The sequence below is a fragment of the Amphiura filiformis genome, chromosome 2 (assembly GCF_039555335.1).
Source record: "Amphiura filiformis chromosome 2, Afil_fr2py, whole genome shotgun sequence".
Taxonomy (NCBI): Eukaryota; Metazoa; Echinodermata; class Ophiuroidea; order Amphilepidida; family Amphiuridae; genus Amphiura; species Amphiura filiformis.
The window spans coordinates 51,974,662-51,996,850 of record NC_092629.1 but is presented as its reverse complement, the minus strand read 5'-3'; the positions used below and the strand labels follow the sequence as shown (position 1 = coordinate 51,996,850).

General features: G+C 38.7%; 1 protein-coding gene across 1 annotated transcript in view; it reads right to left on the bottom strand.

The window, feature by feature from the left end:
* LOC140146355 (plasminogen-like) overlaps positions 1–22,189 on the bottom strand; it is a 40,112-nt gene that overhangs the window by 6,288 nt on the left and 11,635 nt on the right. The window contains exons 4-6 of the mRNA XM_072168173.1: positions 9,616–9,879; positions 7,478–7,621; positions 3,506–3,670 (exon numbers count right to left, since the gene is read on the bottom strand). Coding sequence (XP_072024274.1) covers positions 3,506–3,670; positions 7,478–7,621; positions 9,616–9,879 — 573 coding nt within the window. The remainder of the gene's footprint in view (positions 1–3,505; positions 3,671–7,477; positions 7,622–9,615; positions 9,880–22,189) is intronic.

Genomic DNA, 22,189 nt, shown 5'->3' with positions numbered 1-22,189 from the left:
TCTGTTTGTATCTGTTAGTAAGTTTGTGACCTGTGATTCAAGATGTCATTCTCACAGATTTCGTTTGCTAGGTGCCAATAGGGCTGTGAATGTGGTCCAGGAAGCTGTTCCATATCAGTGCATTTTGCTATTGTGTCAGTTGGACAACTGCTTGGTTACTGATATGTGTTTAGAGTAGAGTATTGAGGCAATCCTGTGTGTAATTTTCGTTAATTTTGATCGACAGGATTTTAAGATACGACCTTGTGAAAATTATAAGTTTCTTTTTTGGCTTAGTGTATATTATAGGGGCAAGGACTACAACTACTGCACTAGAAATTTTATTTCAGCACAGACAACAGTTGTGGAGTTACAGTCAAAAAGGAGGGAAAACCAGTATTTGATCAATAAATCAATAACTACTTGCCTTGAGTTGCTGAATTTTCAGTGCAGTAGTTGTAGTCCTTGCCCTATAAAATACATATCTTACTTGTCACCAATGTGTTATAATTTTTGAGAAAAATGCAAAAATATGCACAAAGGGGGCAAGAGTGAAATACCAGTCCTCAAATCTGATGGCAACACCTACATAACATCAGAGGCTAAAGCTGAGTGCTTTGCAACATTCTTCAGTGAGAAATCAACCATCCCTCATGCTGAGAACTGTAAGCCAGTCCCCAACATTCCAAACAAGACTGCTTCCAAGTGCGGCAACATTGTATTCTGGCCAAAGCAAGTCAGTAAGCAGCTGAAGAAACTCGACATCAACAAAGCTTCTGGACCAGATGGTATCCCATCCATTGTTCTTAGAACCGCTGCCCCTGAGCTTGCTACCCCACTTGCTCGTCTCTTCCAACTTTGCTTTGATAAAGGTCATGTGCCGAACCAGTGGAAGGTTGCTAATGTCATCCCATGCCACAAGAAAGGGGACAGGCATTCTCCCAGCAACTATCGCCCTATATCCCTACTGTCAACACTGTCTAAAGTCATGGAGAGACTGATATATGAAGCTATGTGGCGCCACCTAGACTCACATCAGCTAATATCTAAGCAGCAATTTGGTTTCAGGGCTGGCCATTCCACTTCCGATGCCCTAACATATGTCTCCCAGCGGCTATCAAACTCCATCAATGACAGAGAAGAAAGTAGAGTTGCCTGCCTTGACATCAGTAAGGCTTTTGACAGGGTATGGCACCCCGGCCTATTGGCAAAGCTATCTGCTCTGGGTTTCACTGGAAAGCTGCTGAAGTGGTTGAAGGACTACCTCACCAATCGTTCCCTGAGAGTCTCACTGAATGGGATTTCATCAACTGAAAAGCCTATAAATGCTGGTGTCCCACAAGGCTCCATCCTTGGACCACTTCTGTTTATCATCTTCATCGATGACATCACCTCCGGACTTACAAATCCATCAATCTTATATGCTGATGATGTAACCCTGATGTCATCCATCAAGTCCAAGGAAGATAGAATTGGCGCAGCAATATCACTTGATGTAGACCTCAAAGCAATAGAGACATGGGCAAACACATGGAATGTACTGTTTGGAGCTGCGAAGTGCAAGACCACCACTATTTCTAACCGCAGAGATGCTTCATATAGTCACCCTAACCTCCACTTTTTTTGGAACAACTCTAGAAGAGGCAGACAGTGTTGACCTTCTTGGTCTTACTGTTAACAAAGACCTGTCATGGACCCCTGTAGTGGACAAGATGGCAAGAACAGCTAGCCAACGTCTTGGTCTCCTACGTCGTGCGGCCCCCTACCTTGTCCCTTCTCAGAGAGCAACGATATACAAGACTATGATCCGATCCAAGATGGAATATGCCAGCTCTGCATGGATGGGTGCTCCACCCACTTCTCTGTCCAAACTTGATGCGATACAGAGAAGAGCGGTACGTATCATTGGCATCTCAGAAGCAGATGGAAAGAGCCATCAAATACAGCACCTGAGACATAGAAGAGCAGTGGGAGCCATCACTCTATTTCATCGGATGTTCTATGGCGAAGCTCCAGAACTCCTTCAACATCTGTTACCAGATCGTATGATTATTGATCCTCGTCTGCGGCGTTCTGTCAGATCCCACGACCAGGCTGTCAAAATCCCAAGATCCAACCTGGTCAGCCACCAGAGGTCATTCCTTCCATCCTCAGCTCACCTTTGGAACGATCTACCTGGTCCAATTATCTCTAACCAGAATCGGCTGAGCTTCAAACGGGAGGGTAACAACTATCTTGGCGCCAACCCATCAGCGCTATCATACCGATAGCAGCTGTTAATGCCTTGCATAGTTCAGACATAAAAAAAAAAAAAAAAAAAAAAGTTGGCCAGGGGTGTAGTACCCCCTTAAGGTTAGCAGTTTGCCAAAATTTTGGCGGAATCTAAATGGAATTGTCAGACGATCGATATTTCAGTGACCGGTGATCCTGCACTTGGATAATAACATTAAGCTTCCATTTAAAATCTACACATACCCCTGTGGAAGATTTAGCTTAAGTCTTCCACAGAGGGAGTATGAGTTTTGAATATAATAAACAATTAGGTAACTTCCATTTGAAATACTCACTCCAGTTGTGGAAGACATAGGTAAAGCCATAATACAAGGGTTTCAAAATAATTAACCCTGACCAATTACATTTGAAAACATACTCCTTCTGTGTTCGATATTTCCAAAATCTTCCACAGGGGTAGTGTAGATTTCAACTGGAATAGCCCATAGCAGGAGTATGCTTAAGGCGAGTTGGGTCACTCAGCGTGATTGTTTATCGCCTGTGTACGCGATGTTACGCTAGTGTACGCGATACGCACAGCGCAGACCACGGAAGAAATAAAAAATAACTTAAGCCTGTCGGGCATGAAACTCTAAAAAGTTACAAGCCCGAAAAAAGTTTTACAATTAATAAGGACTTAATGGGCTTTTCCAGACAACTTAGGCCTACCCCCAAACACCCACCCCCACCCACACTCCCTAGAGGATATCGGATATAAGTTTTTTGATTATAATCTTCTGAGTCCTTGTGGAATGCAAGGTTTTTTCTTAAATTTTACGATACAAGTTTTTTGGTAATCTTAAATAATATTCTTCTAGGCCTAATTTTCATTTGTGAATTCCAGAATCTTTTTGCTCCTCATTACTAGAATTCCAGCAAATTTTTGGGATGGCTAATGGAAATCCATTTTTTCCCTGATCAAATCTTATTCCTCAACCCCTTGAACACAATATTATTACCTGCATTTTCAGACTTTCCATGCTCTTAGTATGAAGATTTCCAGCTTTTTAGAGCAACAAACATATTCTCTATGGGGAGTGGGGGCATAATCTGCAAAGGCATCCATGAAGGCAAGGTTCATCACAAAAATCTTGAGTGCAATGCCCAATTTCGTTTTTGTCAATTATATTAGCTTTATGAATATTCATCCACGTGTGTAGTTGATGAATTCAATGCACGTCGTCTCCACCTGTACTTGTCAAGTTGTCATGCAGACAGACATGAACAAATCTCAAGAAAGTCCATTTAGACATACCGTTAAGCAAATTCTGTTCTGCCCTGCTTTGGATGCTGGTTAGGACACCGCCTTTTTGTCTACATTCTGAACGTGCTGTAGCGTAGTTTACATTTGCATATCTATTAATAAAGTAGCAGTTTCCATTGCCGTATTCCCAATTGGTTGGACATAGGCCCCCTACACCTGAAAGGATATTAATACGACATACAAGTATATAAAATAATTATTATGTAAATCATTTGGTCACCGGTTTCAGCCAACTCGATGGTAATAACTCCTTTGGTAGAACAAAGCATGTTGCATACTTATTGTGTGACCTGCTACCATGAAATTGGCGTAAAGTCGCAGGTTGGGAGTTTCCAGACGTTTCTATGAGTTGATATGATAGTCTATGCTTGGAGCAGTGGTATGTCCTTTGTGAATGGGGATATAAGTGAATACAGAGTACAATATATCAGGTCCCTATTCGCAAAGGACATACCACTGACTATAGACGAATCTAAATTCACGCATCATTCCTACACCTGACTAGCAGCCTTAAGTTGGGTAGCCGTCGGCTACAATGCACTCAAAATGTGAAATGATTCGGCCTTGGCGGAAATTCTAAACTGCATTCCATCACCCGTTTTACACCTTTTAAGGTTTTACACCTTTTAAAATACATAATAATCGGATTAACTACATGCGGTATCTATGCTTTGATGTACTTCTCGTCCTTGAATCTTCTCTTGGTGTTAGGCGGCTTTTATTTGCACAATTGGACGCTCAAAACACTAGGTTGGTGCTAGCGGCTACAGGTGTTTTCAAACAAAGAACAGCAACTCAACAATTGAAAGGTCTTGAAACTACAAATTGCGACTTTGCTCCCATTTCGTGAGAACAAGTCACAGACTGCCAACACTGTCAACACGAACAAATGCTCAGCAACCAACCACAGGGGAAGGACTCGAGTTATATGAAGTGAAAAAGACAAACTCAGAAAAGTCAGAAGTAGCGTACCGCTCTTGGTGATGCCCTATTATCAAACTTATGTTTAAAATGTCAAGGTCATTGAATTACAACAAACATATCGTTATGAACACGGCAGAGTGCCGAATACGCAAAATTGCTGTTCTGAGTAAACGGCGTTTGAAAATCTTGGTACCATTCCATAGGTCCTTCTAAAAATTTAGAACATTAGTGAGCACTCATTTGTAATGTATATTATAGAAGTGATTGTACACGAATTATTGGCAATATTTGCATGTTCTGAAATAATCGATATATCCCTCAAAACGCGTTTTAACAGCTATTCGGCTTTATGCTGTATCCAAAATGTCTCTACCACTGCGCAGAGAGAGGTCGAATACGCATTCAATTACGTGTAAACCATAGCACGCATTCTTGACTTGGGGCTTTTGTGTAGAAATTACTGATTGTTCTAAGGCTATGTAGACTTAACTTGCTATATAAGTTATAAATAGTCATCTCTGTAATATTTAGCAAAAACTCGAGGATTTTAAAGGAAAAATAATATAATATAAATAACAGCAAACTTCGATTCAAAGATCGTGGCTGTTTGTAACCCCAAGCTTCTTTACACTACATTAGGGGTGGTGCAATAATTATGTGTAGCCCTGGGGGGTGAATTCTCAAAATGGTCTGCCCAAAATGGCTTTCCCCCCCTTTGGCCGTGCACGATTTTGGGGAACCCGAATTTAAAACATGAAATTGTCTTATCATATAATGCGAGCGCAGCGACCAGGAAATTTTGCATATTTGAATGTGTTCCTAATGTTTTCCTACGCCTTTTTAGGGCGTAATATAGAAAAACCCAAAATATCTGTGCCAAAAATTGCTTGCCCCCCCCTTTCGACCTGCCAAAAATCGCTTGACCCCTCCTTTTGACCTGCCAAAAATGCTTGCCCCCCTTCTGGCCTGCCAAAAATCTTTGCCCCCCTATAATTCACCCCCCCGGCGGTACACATAATTATTGCACCACCCCTTATGTGCATGGAGGAACAACTCAAGATGCCGGATTTACGATAGCGTTACGCACAGTGCAAGTTTAAGTCGCTACTCTTTGGGTCTTATCTCATTTATTATCTCTTTCCTTATCCTTTAAAGGGCATATCTATTGCAAAAACAAGTTTAACTCCATTCGAAGAGATTAATTATTACATTACAAGTTGACACTCGTTGCAATTTTTTATGCGTATTTCTCCAGTGAAAAATAATAAATTGTGTTGGTAAAGTTCGGCCTCGTTCGGGTCCTACCCCCGTTCGAAGCGAAATTAATTAACGGGCTGATGACGTTAATCTTTGATGTAGCCAAACCTCATCCGTGGACAGAGTGAAAAACGGGTATATTTCTTAAAGAGGGCATATCCGATTGAAATAATTTGCTAACGATTTAATGTTTCTTTACAAACCAAAATGCATTTGATCAACTTTTCAGAAATAGGAGAAGGGGCGCAACGAGGGTTCTGTTTTTATTGGGATACCTTGTACAATAGCGTTACGCACAGTTCAAGTTTAAGTCGCTACTCTTTGGGTCTTATCTCATTGACTATCTCTTTCCTTATCCTTTAAGGGGGGTCTTAACCCTGGAATTATGGAAACTTTCGAACTTTCGGGCCTCATAACTGCTAAATTATCTGTCTAAATTGTATAAAAGTATACATATTTAGAATGGTAAAGACTTGATAAATTCATCTATGAGGTCATATGTGATGCGATCAAGCAAAATCAGTCGGAACTCGGAAAAATTAAATTTTCAGTTTCTTATAGGATAGTAAAAAGCATTTACAAAGCTGGATTTTGCAGAAAACCACATTGAAATTGATCAACCAGTTCCGAAAATATGAGCAATTAAAGAGTTCCCAAAACAGGAGGAAACAAAAGGAAATATTTCCTTTGTTTGGCTATATCTCAAAATCAATATTTGCGAGTTCCGACTGATTTTGCTTGATCGCATCACATATATGGGCCAAAATGCTCGTTTTTGGAGAAAATCCCCCCAAAATGTTTTTTTTTGGGGGGGCACATTTTTTCGGTCAACCTAACAAAAACCAGTTCTTGGGCAATTTTTTTTTAATTAATTTTTTAACATAATGGCCAAGAATATGAATTTTTCCGACAAAATTGGTCTATATCGGCATTAAGACAGCATTAATATATTAGAGTGTACAATAGAACAGTTGTATTTGAACACGATGGCGATAACAATATCAGATCAGAAAAGCAAAAAAAAACTAAAGTATTGGTAAGTTTCTACGATTTCCCATCACTTTTAATCTTAAATATGTTGGAATGGTAAAGACTTGATAAATTATTCATCTGTGAGGTCAAATATGTGCCAAAATGCTCGTTTTTAGAGAAAATCCCCCAAACGGTTTTTTTTGGGGGGGGGGGCACATTTTTTGGTCAACCTAACAAAAACAAATTCTTGGACAATTTTTTTTTATTAATTTTTAAAAACTAGATAAAAATATCTAGGAACCGTTTATTTATTCAATTTTTTTAAAAATTTTGACCAACTTCACCTAAGTAAAGCTTGCCAGGTGAAGTGATTTATGTAAATAATGGTCAGGATATGTTCATATTTGGTCACAATGTGGAACAAGATAACATAATTGGAAAAATCACAATGTGGAACAAGATAACATAATTGGAAAAATGGGTAAAATCAGTGATGGTTGCCGTGGAAACGGCGGCCATATTGGATTTTTCATTTTTTTTAGAAATTATTATACTGAATACAAATCAATAGAATTTACTGCAACTTTCAAATCTTGGGTTACATTGATTTAAATGTACGCTGCGACGTCAATATTTAGACAATTGCTACAAATGAGGTGTCAAAATATCCAGAAATAAATTCTGCTTTCAACGCATTTTACAGATTTGGAATACAATAGCCCATTTTTGAACAATGGCCATTATTTAAGGGGGTAATTTTTTAGATGTTTATATAATTATGTCATGATTTCGGTCCTAAATAACACTTACCCCTACATGCGCCTCCATGTACAGCAGTCACCCCTGTGTTAGACTCGCAAGCTTCTTTGGTAAGCTGACAATTATTGGAGTATGTCCTACCATCGGAACCACAGACTGGGTCATAGTGTGATGTACAGAAATCAGTGCAACGATCTGAAAACACATGTGCAAACAGTAAATAAAAAAACCCAATCAATGAGGCATTGCAAGACAGCTGACTTGGGTAGCATGACGAAGTCAATGGGATGATTGTACACCAGGGGCGTAGCCAGCTTTTTTGGTCAAGGGGGGGCAAATACAATTTTGGGGGCACAGACGAAAAAATTACAGTTGCAACATACAATACACGGACGATGTGCGCGCGTAGCGCGCACAAATTTGGTATTTTACACTATTTTTGTCCATTATCAAGATGGAAATGGGCTTTATATTTATAATGTGCGGGGTGGGCAAAATAAAATTTTGGGGCACAGACGAACAAATTACAGTCGCATCATACAAAACACGGACGATGTGCGAGCGTAGCGCGCAAAAATTTCGCATTTTACACTATTTTGGCCCATAATCGGGCTGAATTTCGGAATAATTTCGGTAGAAAATGGCTCCTTGCCCCTTTTCTTTTCTTTTGTCCTTCTGATTTGCTCTTTTATTTTTTGCCAGAGGGGCAATTTTTTTCTTTCATTTTTTATCAGGGGGGGGGGCACTCTGCCCCACCGCTGGCTACGCTACTGTTGTACACTTAGTTAGGCGGGATCGCAAAATAAGTCCTTTAAAATGATAGGCAATAGAAACAAATAAGTTCGATCTTTCAATCCGCCATCGATACTTGGTTGATCCTTAATATTTATGAAATCAATTGAGTATTGTTTATTGTGATAACATGAATCTTTGCCTGCATTAACATTGCCCAATATAAACTTAGCATTAATTAATTAATGATTAATTAGGTGTTAGTTCATTAATAACAAACATCGAAGCAGCATCGCCGGTCGATCCGAAGATCGAACAAATTTGTTTCTGGTACGTGCCTAAACGATTTAGCCAAGTATTATCAAGGAAATAACAATTTGTTCTCTCTGCTGATTGGGCTGTTCCAGCTGAAATCCATAATAATAATAATAATAATAATAATAATAATAATAATAATAATAATAATAATAATAATAATAATAATAATAATAATAATAATAATAATAATAATAATAATAGTAATAGTAATAGTAATAGTAATAGTAATAGTAATAGTAATAGTAATAATAATAATAATAATAATAATAATAATAATAATTCTAAATGGAGCACTAATACGCGCAGATGCGGTCTCTAAGCGCCAGAAAATACATTAAAATATGCTACGAACAAAATTGGCTATAAAATACAAGCAACATGACAATACATAATATCAATGATTTGAAAACAAAATATAAAAAAATATAATAGTTACCAAATACATTATTAAAACCAAGAAATTCAAAATACATGTACAGCAAGTACAACATTAAAAAAGTGTCCAGCACTGATGAATTAAATTTAAACACAATATTGAGAGTCTCTAGAGCGACACGCCTTGATGAATATAGAGCAACTGCAGCAACAAACACACAAAAAAACCACGAAAATCAGAAATCAGGCGTGTCGCTCCCAAGTCCTCAATGGAGAAAACATTTCCCACTGCTCCAAGATATGCATGAATGCAAAACAGGGGAAAGGAGCAAAACTGGAAAGCAGTGGGCAAAGAGCATAGCAGACAAGCTGTGGAGTATAGAGAGAGAACCAGGCATGAAATCATAATTGTGTCCATACGGGTCCGTACGGTCAATGCCGTGTTGGGATGGATACTCTGTATTACAGCATACGTGTGGGCACGATAAAAAGCGCCATCATTGTTCAACGTTTCTTAAAAATGAATCAGTTTTACATGCCATCAAACAACCGTGCATAAGCACGACTGATTGTATTAATACATATCATTAGCAAGGGGAGCTAATGTAGATGTGTTTTTGTTGCACTGAACCCTCAAAATACACCCCCAATGAAACACACGGCTTAATCTTAAGCGGAGTGTGAACTTCATAAGGCGTTACCTGAATGGACGACATATGGGTGTATGCATTTCAACTGGAATACCCAACCCAAGACGGACTTACCTATAGGGCACTCATACACAGGACAATATCCCCATCTAGTTTGCGGATCTGTAGTGTAACACCACGGCCCACCTGGCTGACCTAACGGATTACGACAATAGTTGTGTCCACCAAGACCAGCGTCCGGATAGTTTTCTGGTGTACGGAAGTGGTCGTGGGGATATTGTGCTGTCCAGTATTGGCATTCCTTGCCTTCTTTGGTTTGATGAACAGAACCACGATATTTACGCCCAAGTGGATCAGACCTAGAGTAGCATTCTGATACTGTATGCAAAAAAAAAGAAGATCTAAACTGAATTACTGAGTATTACGATTCTAAATATATGTGGCGGAAGCGAGTGGACAGAGGGGAAACGCCCCGACAGTTTTCTATGGGGGACGTCCCAACCCTTTAAATTTCTTGGAGAAGAACTAAAGGAAAAGTGCTCCATCTAGCGGGAAGAAATACAACGTGTCCCAGAAAAATATACCGGGTGAATGAAATTGGACATAAGTTGAGATTTGAGATAAATTGAAGAAAAAAAAAGCAAATCGACTCGTGACCTTTTGTACCCCATAATTTCCTAACAATAGGTCGTACACCTACAAACATTACATTTTGGGATAATATTGCACAATGTTGAAATGGAAGCTTGCGTGTAAGATGATGCACGGTACTTGTAAATACCTTTATTCGATAATGTTATAATTATTGCATAAAGAATTAATGTATTATTAATTCATTAAGGCCACTTTAGCCGTCGATGTACAGTTCGTTATCACCCACATGACTTTAGGCGCTTCATTTAAATCAATTGACTGCTCTTGCTGGTCGATTTCAAATCAGAATGTATTAAGATCTGCCAGGTCCACGTGTCTATAGTACTCTCTAAATGTAAAAGAGTGAAATTTTTTTTCACTCCCTGCCAGTAGTGAACTGATTTTCACTCTTATCGAGTAAAATTGGCTCCTATTCGAGTGACAATAGAGTAATATAATTCACTCTAAAAAGATTGATTAGTTTGCACTCAATTAAGAGTGAATTACCACTTTTTTGAAGTGAGAGTCATTTCATTTCCACTCTTTTGAGAGTGGGTTTGAGTGAGTAAGTGAGTGAGTGAGAAAGCACTCTTTTGAGAGTGAAATATTTTCACTCTTTACAAAGAGTGATTTTCACTCTTGAAGGACTGGTCCCTAGAGTCACTCTTTGTAAGAGTGAAAATTCACTCTAAAAGAGTGAATTTTTACTCTTTTACATTAAGAGAGTACTGTTTAATGGTAACGTACTAATATATGTAACATATTTAAGCATCTGCATGGGGGGGGGCAGCTTCACATGTGATAAGTCTTGGGATTGGATGAGGGAGGAAGGGGAAGGAGGGCATATGGAGAATAAGAGGAGCCTGGCGGAAGAGAGAAAGAGGAAGAAATGAAGAGAAAGCAAAGAGAAGTAAATAGATAGAAAGATAAGGGAAAATGATGGGAATGACAGGGAGAGTAAAAAAGTGTTTAAAAACACTTTTCTAAACACAATTTTGCCTTCACTTTGTAAACACGTTTAGAAGCTAAACAGCATGTGTCAAAATTCTGAACATTGGTCAGTGATGGTGTTCAATTTCTAAACATCTGACATCCATATTCTAAACATAACGTTTCTAAACACATTCTTGCCTTCACTTCACTTTCTAAACACTATTTTTGCAGTGAGTGTAGGGACTAAACACATAACAGCACTATTGTTTGATCAGATCGTAATCGGCGGGCCTTATATCATCGCGGATTAACATCAATACATTTTATTTTGAGACTCGACTTGTGACATATCGCAAGAAACATCACAAAGTTGAAATAATTTTTTTTGAAGTCCTACACTTTATCTACTTTATTTAACAGGCACAGTATAGACCATACATGTCAACTTTATCACTCTTAACGTGGGTCTACTTTTCGGCGTAGTGGTAAAAGCCTAACAATTCCCGCCGATTACGAGCTGATCAAAGCATTTTTTTTTCATAAGCAGCCATTCGATGATGTCAATGCCTTTATGCGTTACATAATTGATACGCCCAGTCAGATGTATTTCACACCTGCCAAACACAAGTCACCTGTCACCAGCCATTGGAACACAAGCCAGGAGTGATTAGAACTCTTACTCATCTCGCAAAAAACCTCTGACAGCACTCTTCTTGAAAAAGAACTAAACCATGTCAAGAAGTCACTGTCCATATGCGGGTACACCAAATGGACATGGACTGCGCCGAGTAGCAAGAAACGGGATCCCAAATCTCGCAGGAGTGACACTCCCTCCAAAGTACAAGTCTCGTTACCCTACGAACATGGCGTGACGGAAGCGATAAACAGAAAAAATCAGGAATGCTGGTGTAACAACTGTTCACGTCAAACCGTCGAACACCACCAGGAGCATGGTGGTGTCGCCCAAGGACAAAGTAAAGACACCGGACCGTACGGAGTCCATTTACTTAATCCAATGTAAATATTGTCCATCACAATTATATAGGTGAGACGGAAAGACCTCTCTGAAAAAAGGATTTCCGAACATAAAAGAGAGCTCTCGCCTGTTGGAGGTCACATGTGAAAGCTGCTAACCACTCCTTTGACCCCGGTGAGGTCAAGGTGTTGGACAGCGACTCCATGTGGTTTCAGCGAGATGTCAAGGAAGCGGTGTACATCGCAGCCTCCGAACCAGACCTCAATCCGGGAGTGCCACTCCCTACCAGCTGCCTACAAGAAGGTACTCGGGTCGAATAGGTTTGGGTTCATTGCCCAGATATAGATCACGTGTCCCTAGTAGCGGCACGTCATCCAGTACTACTCCAACTCAGTGCTGAAGAAGTGCAGCTCGGATGAGCCACAAAACTTCCACTCGTAAATGAAATTTACAAATAATGCTTGTGTGAATCAGTCTTACTGGACGTTGAATGTACACTCTCATGAATATTGATTGGCAACATTTTACAATAATGTCAGCGCTCAAATCGGACAACCAATAGAACAATAAACCCTGCAGTGCGCTGATCTGAATAGTATCGGACCTATTTAGTTTCCTACTTCTTCTTGATGGTGTTGCTGTAACTCGCTCGCGGGATTTGATGGGGTTGCCGTAACTCGCTCGCGGGGCTTGATGGTGTTGCCGTAACTCGCCGGTGGTACTTGATGGTCTTGTCGTAACTCGCCTTTAGTTTACTGGATGTGGGGTGGGGTGGGGGTAATTGACAAAAAGCTAATCTCTGTGGTATGGGTTTAACTTGCTTATTCTTTACCACTCCGGGATATGGTTGTGTGTAATTGTTATTATTGTTGTTATTGCCGTTCTTGTTGTTATAATTTGGGGACAGTTTAACGGCGAGTTCAAAATGGGCAAAGCGAGTTAGAATGGCGAGGTAGATAAGTTACCCCCTGCAGAGATTAAAGAGTGACCCCTGCTGAGAATACGGCAAGTCCCTATTTTGGTTTGGTATGAAAGGTTTCAAACGAAATTGAAATAGATGCAGTGGGGTATGCAGTGATCATGCTAAAAATTGAAATAGAAATTGTATGGCTCTGTATCAAGTACTTTTGGACTGCCCCTCGTACATTAGCCAAATCATTTCCTTACCATGCTTGCAATGTCACCAACAATATAATGCTCAAGTGCTATCAGTGTACCAAATCCGAACTCCGGTTACTATTTTGGGTCATGGGGCCCATTATATTTGAACTTTGGGGCTTAATGGAATTGGATCCGACTGGCAGCAGAAGTCAGTTTTTTTCCAACTCCTACTCATTTATTAGGCTATGCAGTGTAATTTTGATGTTTAAGGTGGGCATTTTATAGGCTTTTTATAGCCTCCATCAGAGCCCGACTCGGAGAAGACAGGTGAATACAGGTGAATTAAAATTTCCTCATTGCATAGCGTAGAGTTGATAGCTCAATGGTATCGGCGTTAGACTGTCACGCAGGAATCCCTGGTTCAATTCCCGGTGTGGCGGATTTGATTTTTGTTTTCTTTTCTCAAAATTGTTTTCTTTCGATCATGTGAAAATGTACATATTGCACTGGGAAATATATTTGGGGTCTTTTTCTGAAACGGTACTATTGGTGCGAAAAGGAGCCAAAAATGAACTCGGAAAAATAATAATGTTGTAATACATGCAAACCCCCCTCCCCATCTTAATTATACATGGCTTGAAAAATTCGGAACCGTCTCTTCAACAGAGCCTTGCCCTATAATAAGGCTCTATGGTCTATTCTCTTTTACACAGCACGTAGGAGACCTGAGCGGTGTACGATTTTACCCATAGGCTTTCCATTTTTTTCCGAGCCGTCATTTTGTGACTCTTACGAATTGTTGGCCTCCAAATGTGACTCAAACAGTAACGTCTAGGCTAGTCAAAAATACCCACCACTAATTGCAACAGAATCCATTTTGCATGCGTCCATCTTCCAAAAGCTCACACAAAATCATTATCAAAAGTCACACAAAATCCAAGTAGTGGAACATGCCTAAATTGCATAAATCCAAAATGGCCGCTTATGCAGGGGTTAAATTTCAAATTTGGTCAAATCTTGCTAAAAACCATACCAATGTATATATGGCGCTGGTCACAAGGATTCAGAAAAGGTATAGTTTGACTTATCCCCGATGTATATTTCTTGAGTTATAGGGGAAAAGGTCATATGTCAAAAGGGGGACAAAAAATTAAAAATTCTCTTATTTTGATTTTAAAAAATGGTCTCATATTGTTCCGTTTCCAAAATCATTTCATAAAAACAATAGATAGTTTGCCATATCTCAGGTGGTTCGTTACCTTGGTAACATGACAAAGAAGATCAAATCCTATTGACCCGTGTTGACCTTTGCAAAACATTTGTCCACCCATACCCATCCCAAAATTTTTGAACACATGCAATAGTAAATCCCAACCAAGGACGGACTTTGTACTTACCAAATCCGTGGTTGCGCCTACATGTAGAACTAACCAAAGCGGGACTAATTCCCTCATTTCAAATCATTAGTTTTGGTTTCTCTTTTGTTCAGAAACCAAAAATCAAGGGATTAAAAAGTAGAGCAGATCTGGTCTGCAATCATAACACTATTATGCTGGGAGGACACAGTATAGGGCAACGCACTGAAGAGTCTATTGTTCCATTGTGTCCGATTTGAGCGCTGACATATTGGAAAATGTTGCCAATCAATATTCATGAGAGTGTACATTCAACGTCCAGTTATCGAAATTGGGTGACTTGTGTTTGGCAGGTGTGAAATATATCTGACTGGGTATTTTAATTACGTAACGTATTAAGGGCTCAGTCCATGTCAAAACAGACTGAGTGTACACCCACCCTCTTGGATTATGCTCTCCTTTGGCTCAGGGGTACCTTTCATGGACCCCTAGGTGAGGTCACAAGAAAAAAATTCAAATTCAATTTCGTTTCTGAATGGCGGGCCATCTAAGTTTGGCGACCTTGACCAAAATTGGGAATTTAAGGTGTCCAAATGACAAAGCGCTCTCTTTGAGAGGCATTTTCTTCTTAATTAAATCAGTTGTGACCCTCTTTTTTTTTGTGGTTACTCACTGGCTGTGTCTGAAATGCCTAATGCCAAAAAAGATTGATTTCGGAATTTCGTTGGGATTTCAGAGGGGGTCAAAATCAGCACTTCATACTGTTCAATCAAATTATCTTTGATTTAGAAGGACCCATGATAATGCCACAGTGCACTTATAGGTCCTAATTATGTTCAGAATGGATTAACCATGTGCCAATGTCTATGAGCAATTCAAAAAAAGAGACATTTCTAGACCCCCTACAGAATTTTAGGCCCCCTAAAGTGGTTCAGCCACAAATGGCGCTTAAAATCGGCAAATTTTGACACCTAATAACTTTAGGTGTACACCAGATATGAATTTCTAGTCTTTTGCATCTGAAAGAATGTAGTCTAATGTTACTAGGAACATAAGATTTGTTTTGTATTTTTGTGTTTTGATACTTTCAAAAGGTCGTTGACCTATGAACATTTTTCGTCATAGCGCCCTCCTGAAAGGTCTGACACATACGAGTACGAGTAATTTGATATATTACTTGACATAATTGGGAGTATTCTGAAAATTTGACCCCCATAACCTGTACTTTGCATGTGCATCGTTGCCAGGAAGTGCATTTTTGACCCCCTTAAAAATCCATACAGAGGATTAGAAAGTAGTTTTTTCTTATTACTTGACTCAAGAGCAACTTGAAATATCAGGATAAATAATACAAATGGCTATAAAGTGATCAAAAATATATAAAAATATCATACTAAAATTGGCATTTTGTACCGTATCCTGTATGCATGGTATGTTAGGCAAAAATGACTATTTTTGAAAGCGTCAACTTAATACTAAATACTAAAACACAAAAAATACAAAACAAATCATTAAATGGCTGCCTAGTGCTGTTATATGCTTAGATTCTATAATAATAATTATTATTTTCTTTATTCATTCCTTTCTTTTCCTTTTTCTGCACTTATTCTGTCTTATGCACACACTTAAGCAGTTGCGTAGATTTCTTTTTGACATGGAGGGAAGGGGTGGATTTTTTTTTAAAGTACCCGGTACATGTACAGTGAACCTTATGGTACAAATGCGCGCGAAAATGTTAGCATAGGCCTATTGAAACTAAACTGGTGTAATATGGGACAAAAGGGGAATAAATTCTTGTGTCTTCCTCCCCTCCCCTACAATCTCGATCACCCATCCGCTTCTCCTCCTCCTTCACTCCTCAATTGGACATGGCTTTTAAAATGGATATTCGTGATATTAAGAAATCAATTTGATTTTATTGAACAGGCCTATAACCATGATAACAACATAATAGCTGCGAAGTAGTTAATTATAGAAAGTGACACAGATATACCCAACGCTCTGCAGGGTCTATTGTTCTATTGTTTCCGATTAGAGCGCTGACATATTGGAAAATGTTGCCAATCAATATTCATGAGAGTGTACACAGTCTAAACGCAGGACAACCGATTGTTATTGTTCTGCAAGGCTCACTCAGTCATTTAATAAGGCAATACAAACGATCGAATTTGGTATTCAAATGAACAAAATTTTGAGTTACACCTTTTCAGTGTAAAATTTTTTTTATCGGCCAAATGAAAAGCAATAATTTTCATTTTTTCAGTAAATGTCAGGAAAAACTGTAATGCTTGATACTGTATTTTTTTTCAAATCTAAGTGTTAAACTTAGTCGTGAAATTCAGTCATTTAGTGTAAGATTCTCGATTTTGATAGGCTTCAACTCTGCCCGCGAGCCTTTTTTTGGATCAACCTTTTAGCTTTTCAAAGTAATATAGTTCGCTAAAGAAGGATTTTTCCCAACTTTCTAACGCACATCACCGTGAGCGATATATCATAGTTTTGTCAGAATTTCCGTTTTGATTCCATAATTTTTGACGACCAGCTGAAAAATTTTCAAATCCACGCGTGAAATACTAGCATTGTGGATCGATATCTCTGGGTGCCCGGCCTGGATACAGTGTTGCCAGAACTTCAATATAGCAAAGAAAGTACCTAGTGTTTCAATTGTCATGAAGGTGACTGGGTAGTGCCTTTTGTTTGTGATTGCTGGCCACCGAAAGTCATAATGAAGCAGCCAAAACAATACAAGGTTAAACATGGAAGTTTATAACAACCTATTATAATGACCTAAAGGAAAAATCATTTATGGCAACAATGAGCCTTGCATTGTAAGTCATGGTTCAATGTGTTGAGTACCCACCCCACCCCACCCCACCCCCATAGGCCTACATAATATTACATACCGGTACCTTATAATATTTATATAGCACGGCTATAGCTATACATTTAGAAAGTAGGTCCTATAGCGCTAAATTATGACAAATAGGCCTACACAAACCCGAACGCAAGTCTGAAGGGTGTATAAATGAAAATGCCAACCCGCGATGGGGGGGGGGTCATTCAAAATTCACCTGGAGATAGGAGGGACATAAAATTAAAATCCCCTCTAATAACACGCGAATTTTGCTAGGTTTGGATTTTCCCATGGACCTCATCCTAGGTAAATAAACAAACAAACAAATAAACAAACAGACAAAATGGTTTTCATAATCATGGAATCCATAGCCCCTATAAATTGAAATTGCAGGCAATCACGGGAGCAAATTTCCAAAATTCACCTCATTTACCAGAATTGGGGATTTGGGCTACCAAATCGCTGGTCAGGCAATCCTGGTTTTCAATGGAAAAGGGACCTGGTTGACAACAATTGAAATATCGATTATTTCTGCTGGTTGCTCTCGAAATAGAGTACCGAGTTTGACATTTCGGAGCATGAAGGGAAAAAGGGTAAAATAAAAACGGAAATTCTGACAAAACTATAATATATAGACCCACACGATGTGCTTTACAGAGGTGGGAAATATCTTTCTTTAGCAAACTATATTAGTTTGAGACGCTAAAAATGAATTTTGTAAAAAGCTCACGGGCGAACTAAAGGTCTATAAAAATCAAAAATATCACACTAAAAGACACAATTTGATGCTTAATTTTAACACCAGGATTTTAAAAAAAAATGTTCATCCAAGCACTATGTTTTTATTTGACATTACTGAAGAAAAAAATATTTTGCTTTATATTTGACCGAGAAAATAAATTTCATAGCAAAAAGGTGTATCTCGGAATTGTGCTGATTTTAACATGTATCGATCGACTTTTAGCGCGACTAAGCAGAACAAAAGAACGGTTGTCCTGCGTTTAGACTGTACATTCAACGTCCAGTTTGCGAAATTGGGTGAGTTGTGTTTGGTAGGTGTGAAATACATCTGACTGGGCGTTTTAATTACGTAACGAATAAAGGCATTGAATGGCTGCCCAGTGCTGTTATGTGTTTAGTTATTATAGGCCTAATAATTATTATTAAATGTATTCATCATTCCTTTCTTTTCCCTTCTCTGTACTTATTCTTTCCTAGGCCTACACTTTATCACTCCCTCGCTCTCATTGTCCCCTCTCACCCTCCCTCTCTCATTCCCATCATTTTCCTTATATTTCTATTTATCTACTTGTCTTTATTATATCTTTTTATTTCTCCCTTCCTCCTCCCCTCCCAAGACTTCTCACAGAGGTGAATCTGACCCTTCCCAACCCCCTCCCCTCTTTGGGTACGCCACTATTTCTATACCAATCTCCTTCTTAAAATAAAATTAAATGGAAATTTCTTAAACACAACCTTTATAGGCCTATACTTATACTTACATGTATACGTATAGCGATTACCATTATAGTGTAATATAGATATATGGACTGGACATGGCAGCCTTCATACATTCTAATCTGTAATCGATCAGCAAGAGCATTCAATTTATTTAAATGAAACGCCTAACGTCAGGTGGGTGGTAAAGATGATTGCATCGACAGCTAAAGCCTCCTTATATACTTCAGACCCACACAAGCACACATTTGGGATACGTGAGTACAATGGTACCACTTTACACATGACTGCCCTTACACATGACTGTAGTGTGGTCACTTATTGATACTCGCCTGTTGTCAGAGCGTTAATATGATGCCGGATCAGTGACCAATTTAATGGCGGAAACCCTTTATTCGAAACAATGGTACCACTTTTATGAATAGCCTGTCGCAACTTCTAATCGGCATCAAACGAACAAACGATTATATAATCTATTGCGACTCTATTTCTATTTAAAAGCTCTTTGGATATACCTATATACCTGGCAGCAATGGCACGTTGTTAGGAGTAATCGATCAGCAACTCTATTGAATTTATTTAAATGAGGCGCCTATTAAATTAAGATGGGTGGTAAATAATTCTATATCGACGGTAAAGTGTGCCTTTGTGTGTATGCGACAACTCGGGCACACCCTTGGGTGATGTTATAACAAAAGGTACCCAGGGGCGTAGCCAGCTTTTTTTGGTCGGAGGGGGGGGCAAAAAATAAATCAGGGCACAGACGAAAAAATTACAGTTGCATCATACAATACATTGACGATGTGCGCGCGTAGCGTGCAAAAAAATGGTATTTTACACTATTTTTGTCCATTATCAGGATGGAAATGGGCTGTACAATGTGCGCGCTTAGCGCGCAAAAAGTTTGCATTTTACACTATTTTGGCCCATGATCGGGCTGAATTTCGGTAGAAAAGGGCTCCTTGCCCCTTTTCTTTTCTTTTGCCTTTCTGATTTTCTCTTTTATTTTTTGTCAGAGGGGCACTTTTTTCTTTCATTTTTTGTCAGGTGGGGCACTCTGCCCTCCTACCCCACCGCTGGCTACGCTACTAAAGGTACCTCTCGCTCGTGTAGCCGCTTTCACGTGACTTTCGTTTGATCAATTATTGACAGTAGCCTGCCTATATAGGGTTAATACGCTGTCAGGTCAGTTACCGATTTAATGGCGGAAGCCCTTTGTCCCGAACAAAAGGTACCTCTCGATGAATAGCTTGGCGGAAACTCTAATTGGCACAAAGGAACAATATGCGTTACGTAATCTATTTCCTCTCCTTTCTATACGCTGGCGAAGTTACGTAATTAATCGGATTAATTACCATAGCAATAGGTGAAAACAATTTTGAACATATCGCGCTGCACTACAAGCAGGTTACACTCATCACCTGTGTATGTCTGCAATCATAGATTGAATACAATACGGATCTTTTCAAATATACCAATCTTACAGGTGCAAGTGATCATTCATGATATGGTTCAATGCAGAGGTACCGCGTGATGGTATCAGTGCAGCGCGGTATATTCAAAAATTGTTTTCACCTATTGCTATGGTAGTTAATCCGATTATTACGTAACTTCGCCAGCGTATATCTAACCTCCTTGGTATAGGGTATATAACCAGAAGTATACAATAGCCTACTGTGCTAACATAATTATTATCATGATTGATATCGGACGACAGTTGATGCTCCCTGTCGAAGGTGGCATATTACCAGTACGACAGCAACTTAGCTCACTTCCGGTAATTTTTACCGGCGTGACCTCTACTGTTACGTAACGCAATGTTGAAAATCAGGTGGCAAATACGGTTTTTTAGAAAACATCAAAAAATGGAATACACGAGTCGTTTCTCCCTTCATTTCCATATTGAGCCCATAGATAAGATATGAGTATAAGGCAAAGAATAACGTGTAAAATGTGAATTATGTGGAAAAAATGAATGCTTTTGGTGCGCGAAGTAGCCTAAAAAATGAGAGAAAATGCATGTCACGATCACTAAAATGGTTATATCTGCAGCTTTGAGGAAACGCCGGTCTAATGCTTTTCTGTTGTGATAAACATTAATTAACCACAGCTTGTATTAAAATTTCAGCGAAAATGAGCGGTGGAACAATCTAGTCGTAGGTTGAAAAGTTGCGTTCTTTGAGTCCTCGTGCCGGAAGCGCACGTTGCAAGTGTCACGATGCTTCACGAAATGGATCCCAGCCGGCGCTGTCTATTATACATGTTATATTGATTAATATAGCAATTAAAAACGTCTATTGTTATATATTTTATAAATGCAAAATACTCTATTGTGTAACAAAATATTGTAGTCGTCAAAGAAGGTAGTATCATCTCATTTAACTGAAGTACAAGCAGTTTTGAAAAGATTGTTGTTGAGTGAGACCTTGAACACGTTGAACGAGAAATAAGATTTTCCTCTCCCTTTTGTCTTTAATAATATAGGCCTAATGAATGTCGGCTTGAAGGCCCACTTTTTTCATGATTTATTTCTTGTTCATGTTTAAGCCTATAAATCATACATTCGAGTTCATATCTTTTAAAAAAATGCATTTAAGTTCAGTAGCTTTCAATATGATATAATCAAATAAAGCATGTCAAACTTAAGTAATTTTTAAAAGTTCAAGAATATATATAGGCCTAGGCCTATCAAATAAAGGAACGTCAACACAGATTTTCACGATTTTTTAATTGGACTAGACCCCTCCCATATCGGTAACATATTTTATGAGCTTTTATGCATAGGCCTACATATCAAATCATGAGATGCACGAATTTCAAACCTAATATTTTGGCATATTTGTAATTTTCACACAATGTTCAACTTACACCTCGGATTACACCTAATATAATTGGAATCAGCCAAGTTCGTCGTCTAGACAAATCCCCCATAGAACACCACAGTTAAGCGGTCAAGATATTAAGTGTTTTCTTTCATTTTATCTCGCTACTTCTGCTTCAAATGTAACGTGAAAACCTTCCTGACAGTTATTTACTAATATTATAAATATTGTTATAATTTTTGGAATAACAAAACTTCAAATTTGCCCGAAATCGTATATTATGGCTTTAATAAAAAATATGAAAACTAGGATTTAAAAATATGAGTTAAAATCAAATCAAAAATCAAAGAGAGGTGCTTGCGGGGTTCGAACCAAGATCGAACTTCCAAATACATGTATTTACCACTAAGCCATACCAGAGATATGATTAATTCGGTGACAATAATAGCAATGTTATTCCCACTCAGTGCCTCACTCGTACATTCTATTTCTGGAATGAATTAACACCGTCCAAATAATGTAACACAAACCTTTATGCTGAATTTTAAAATTGTTT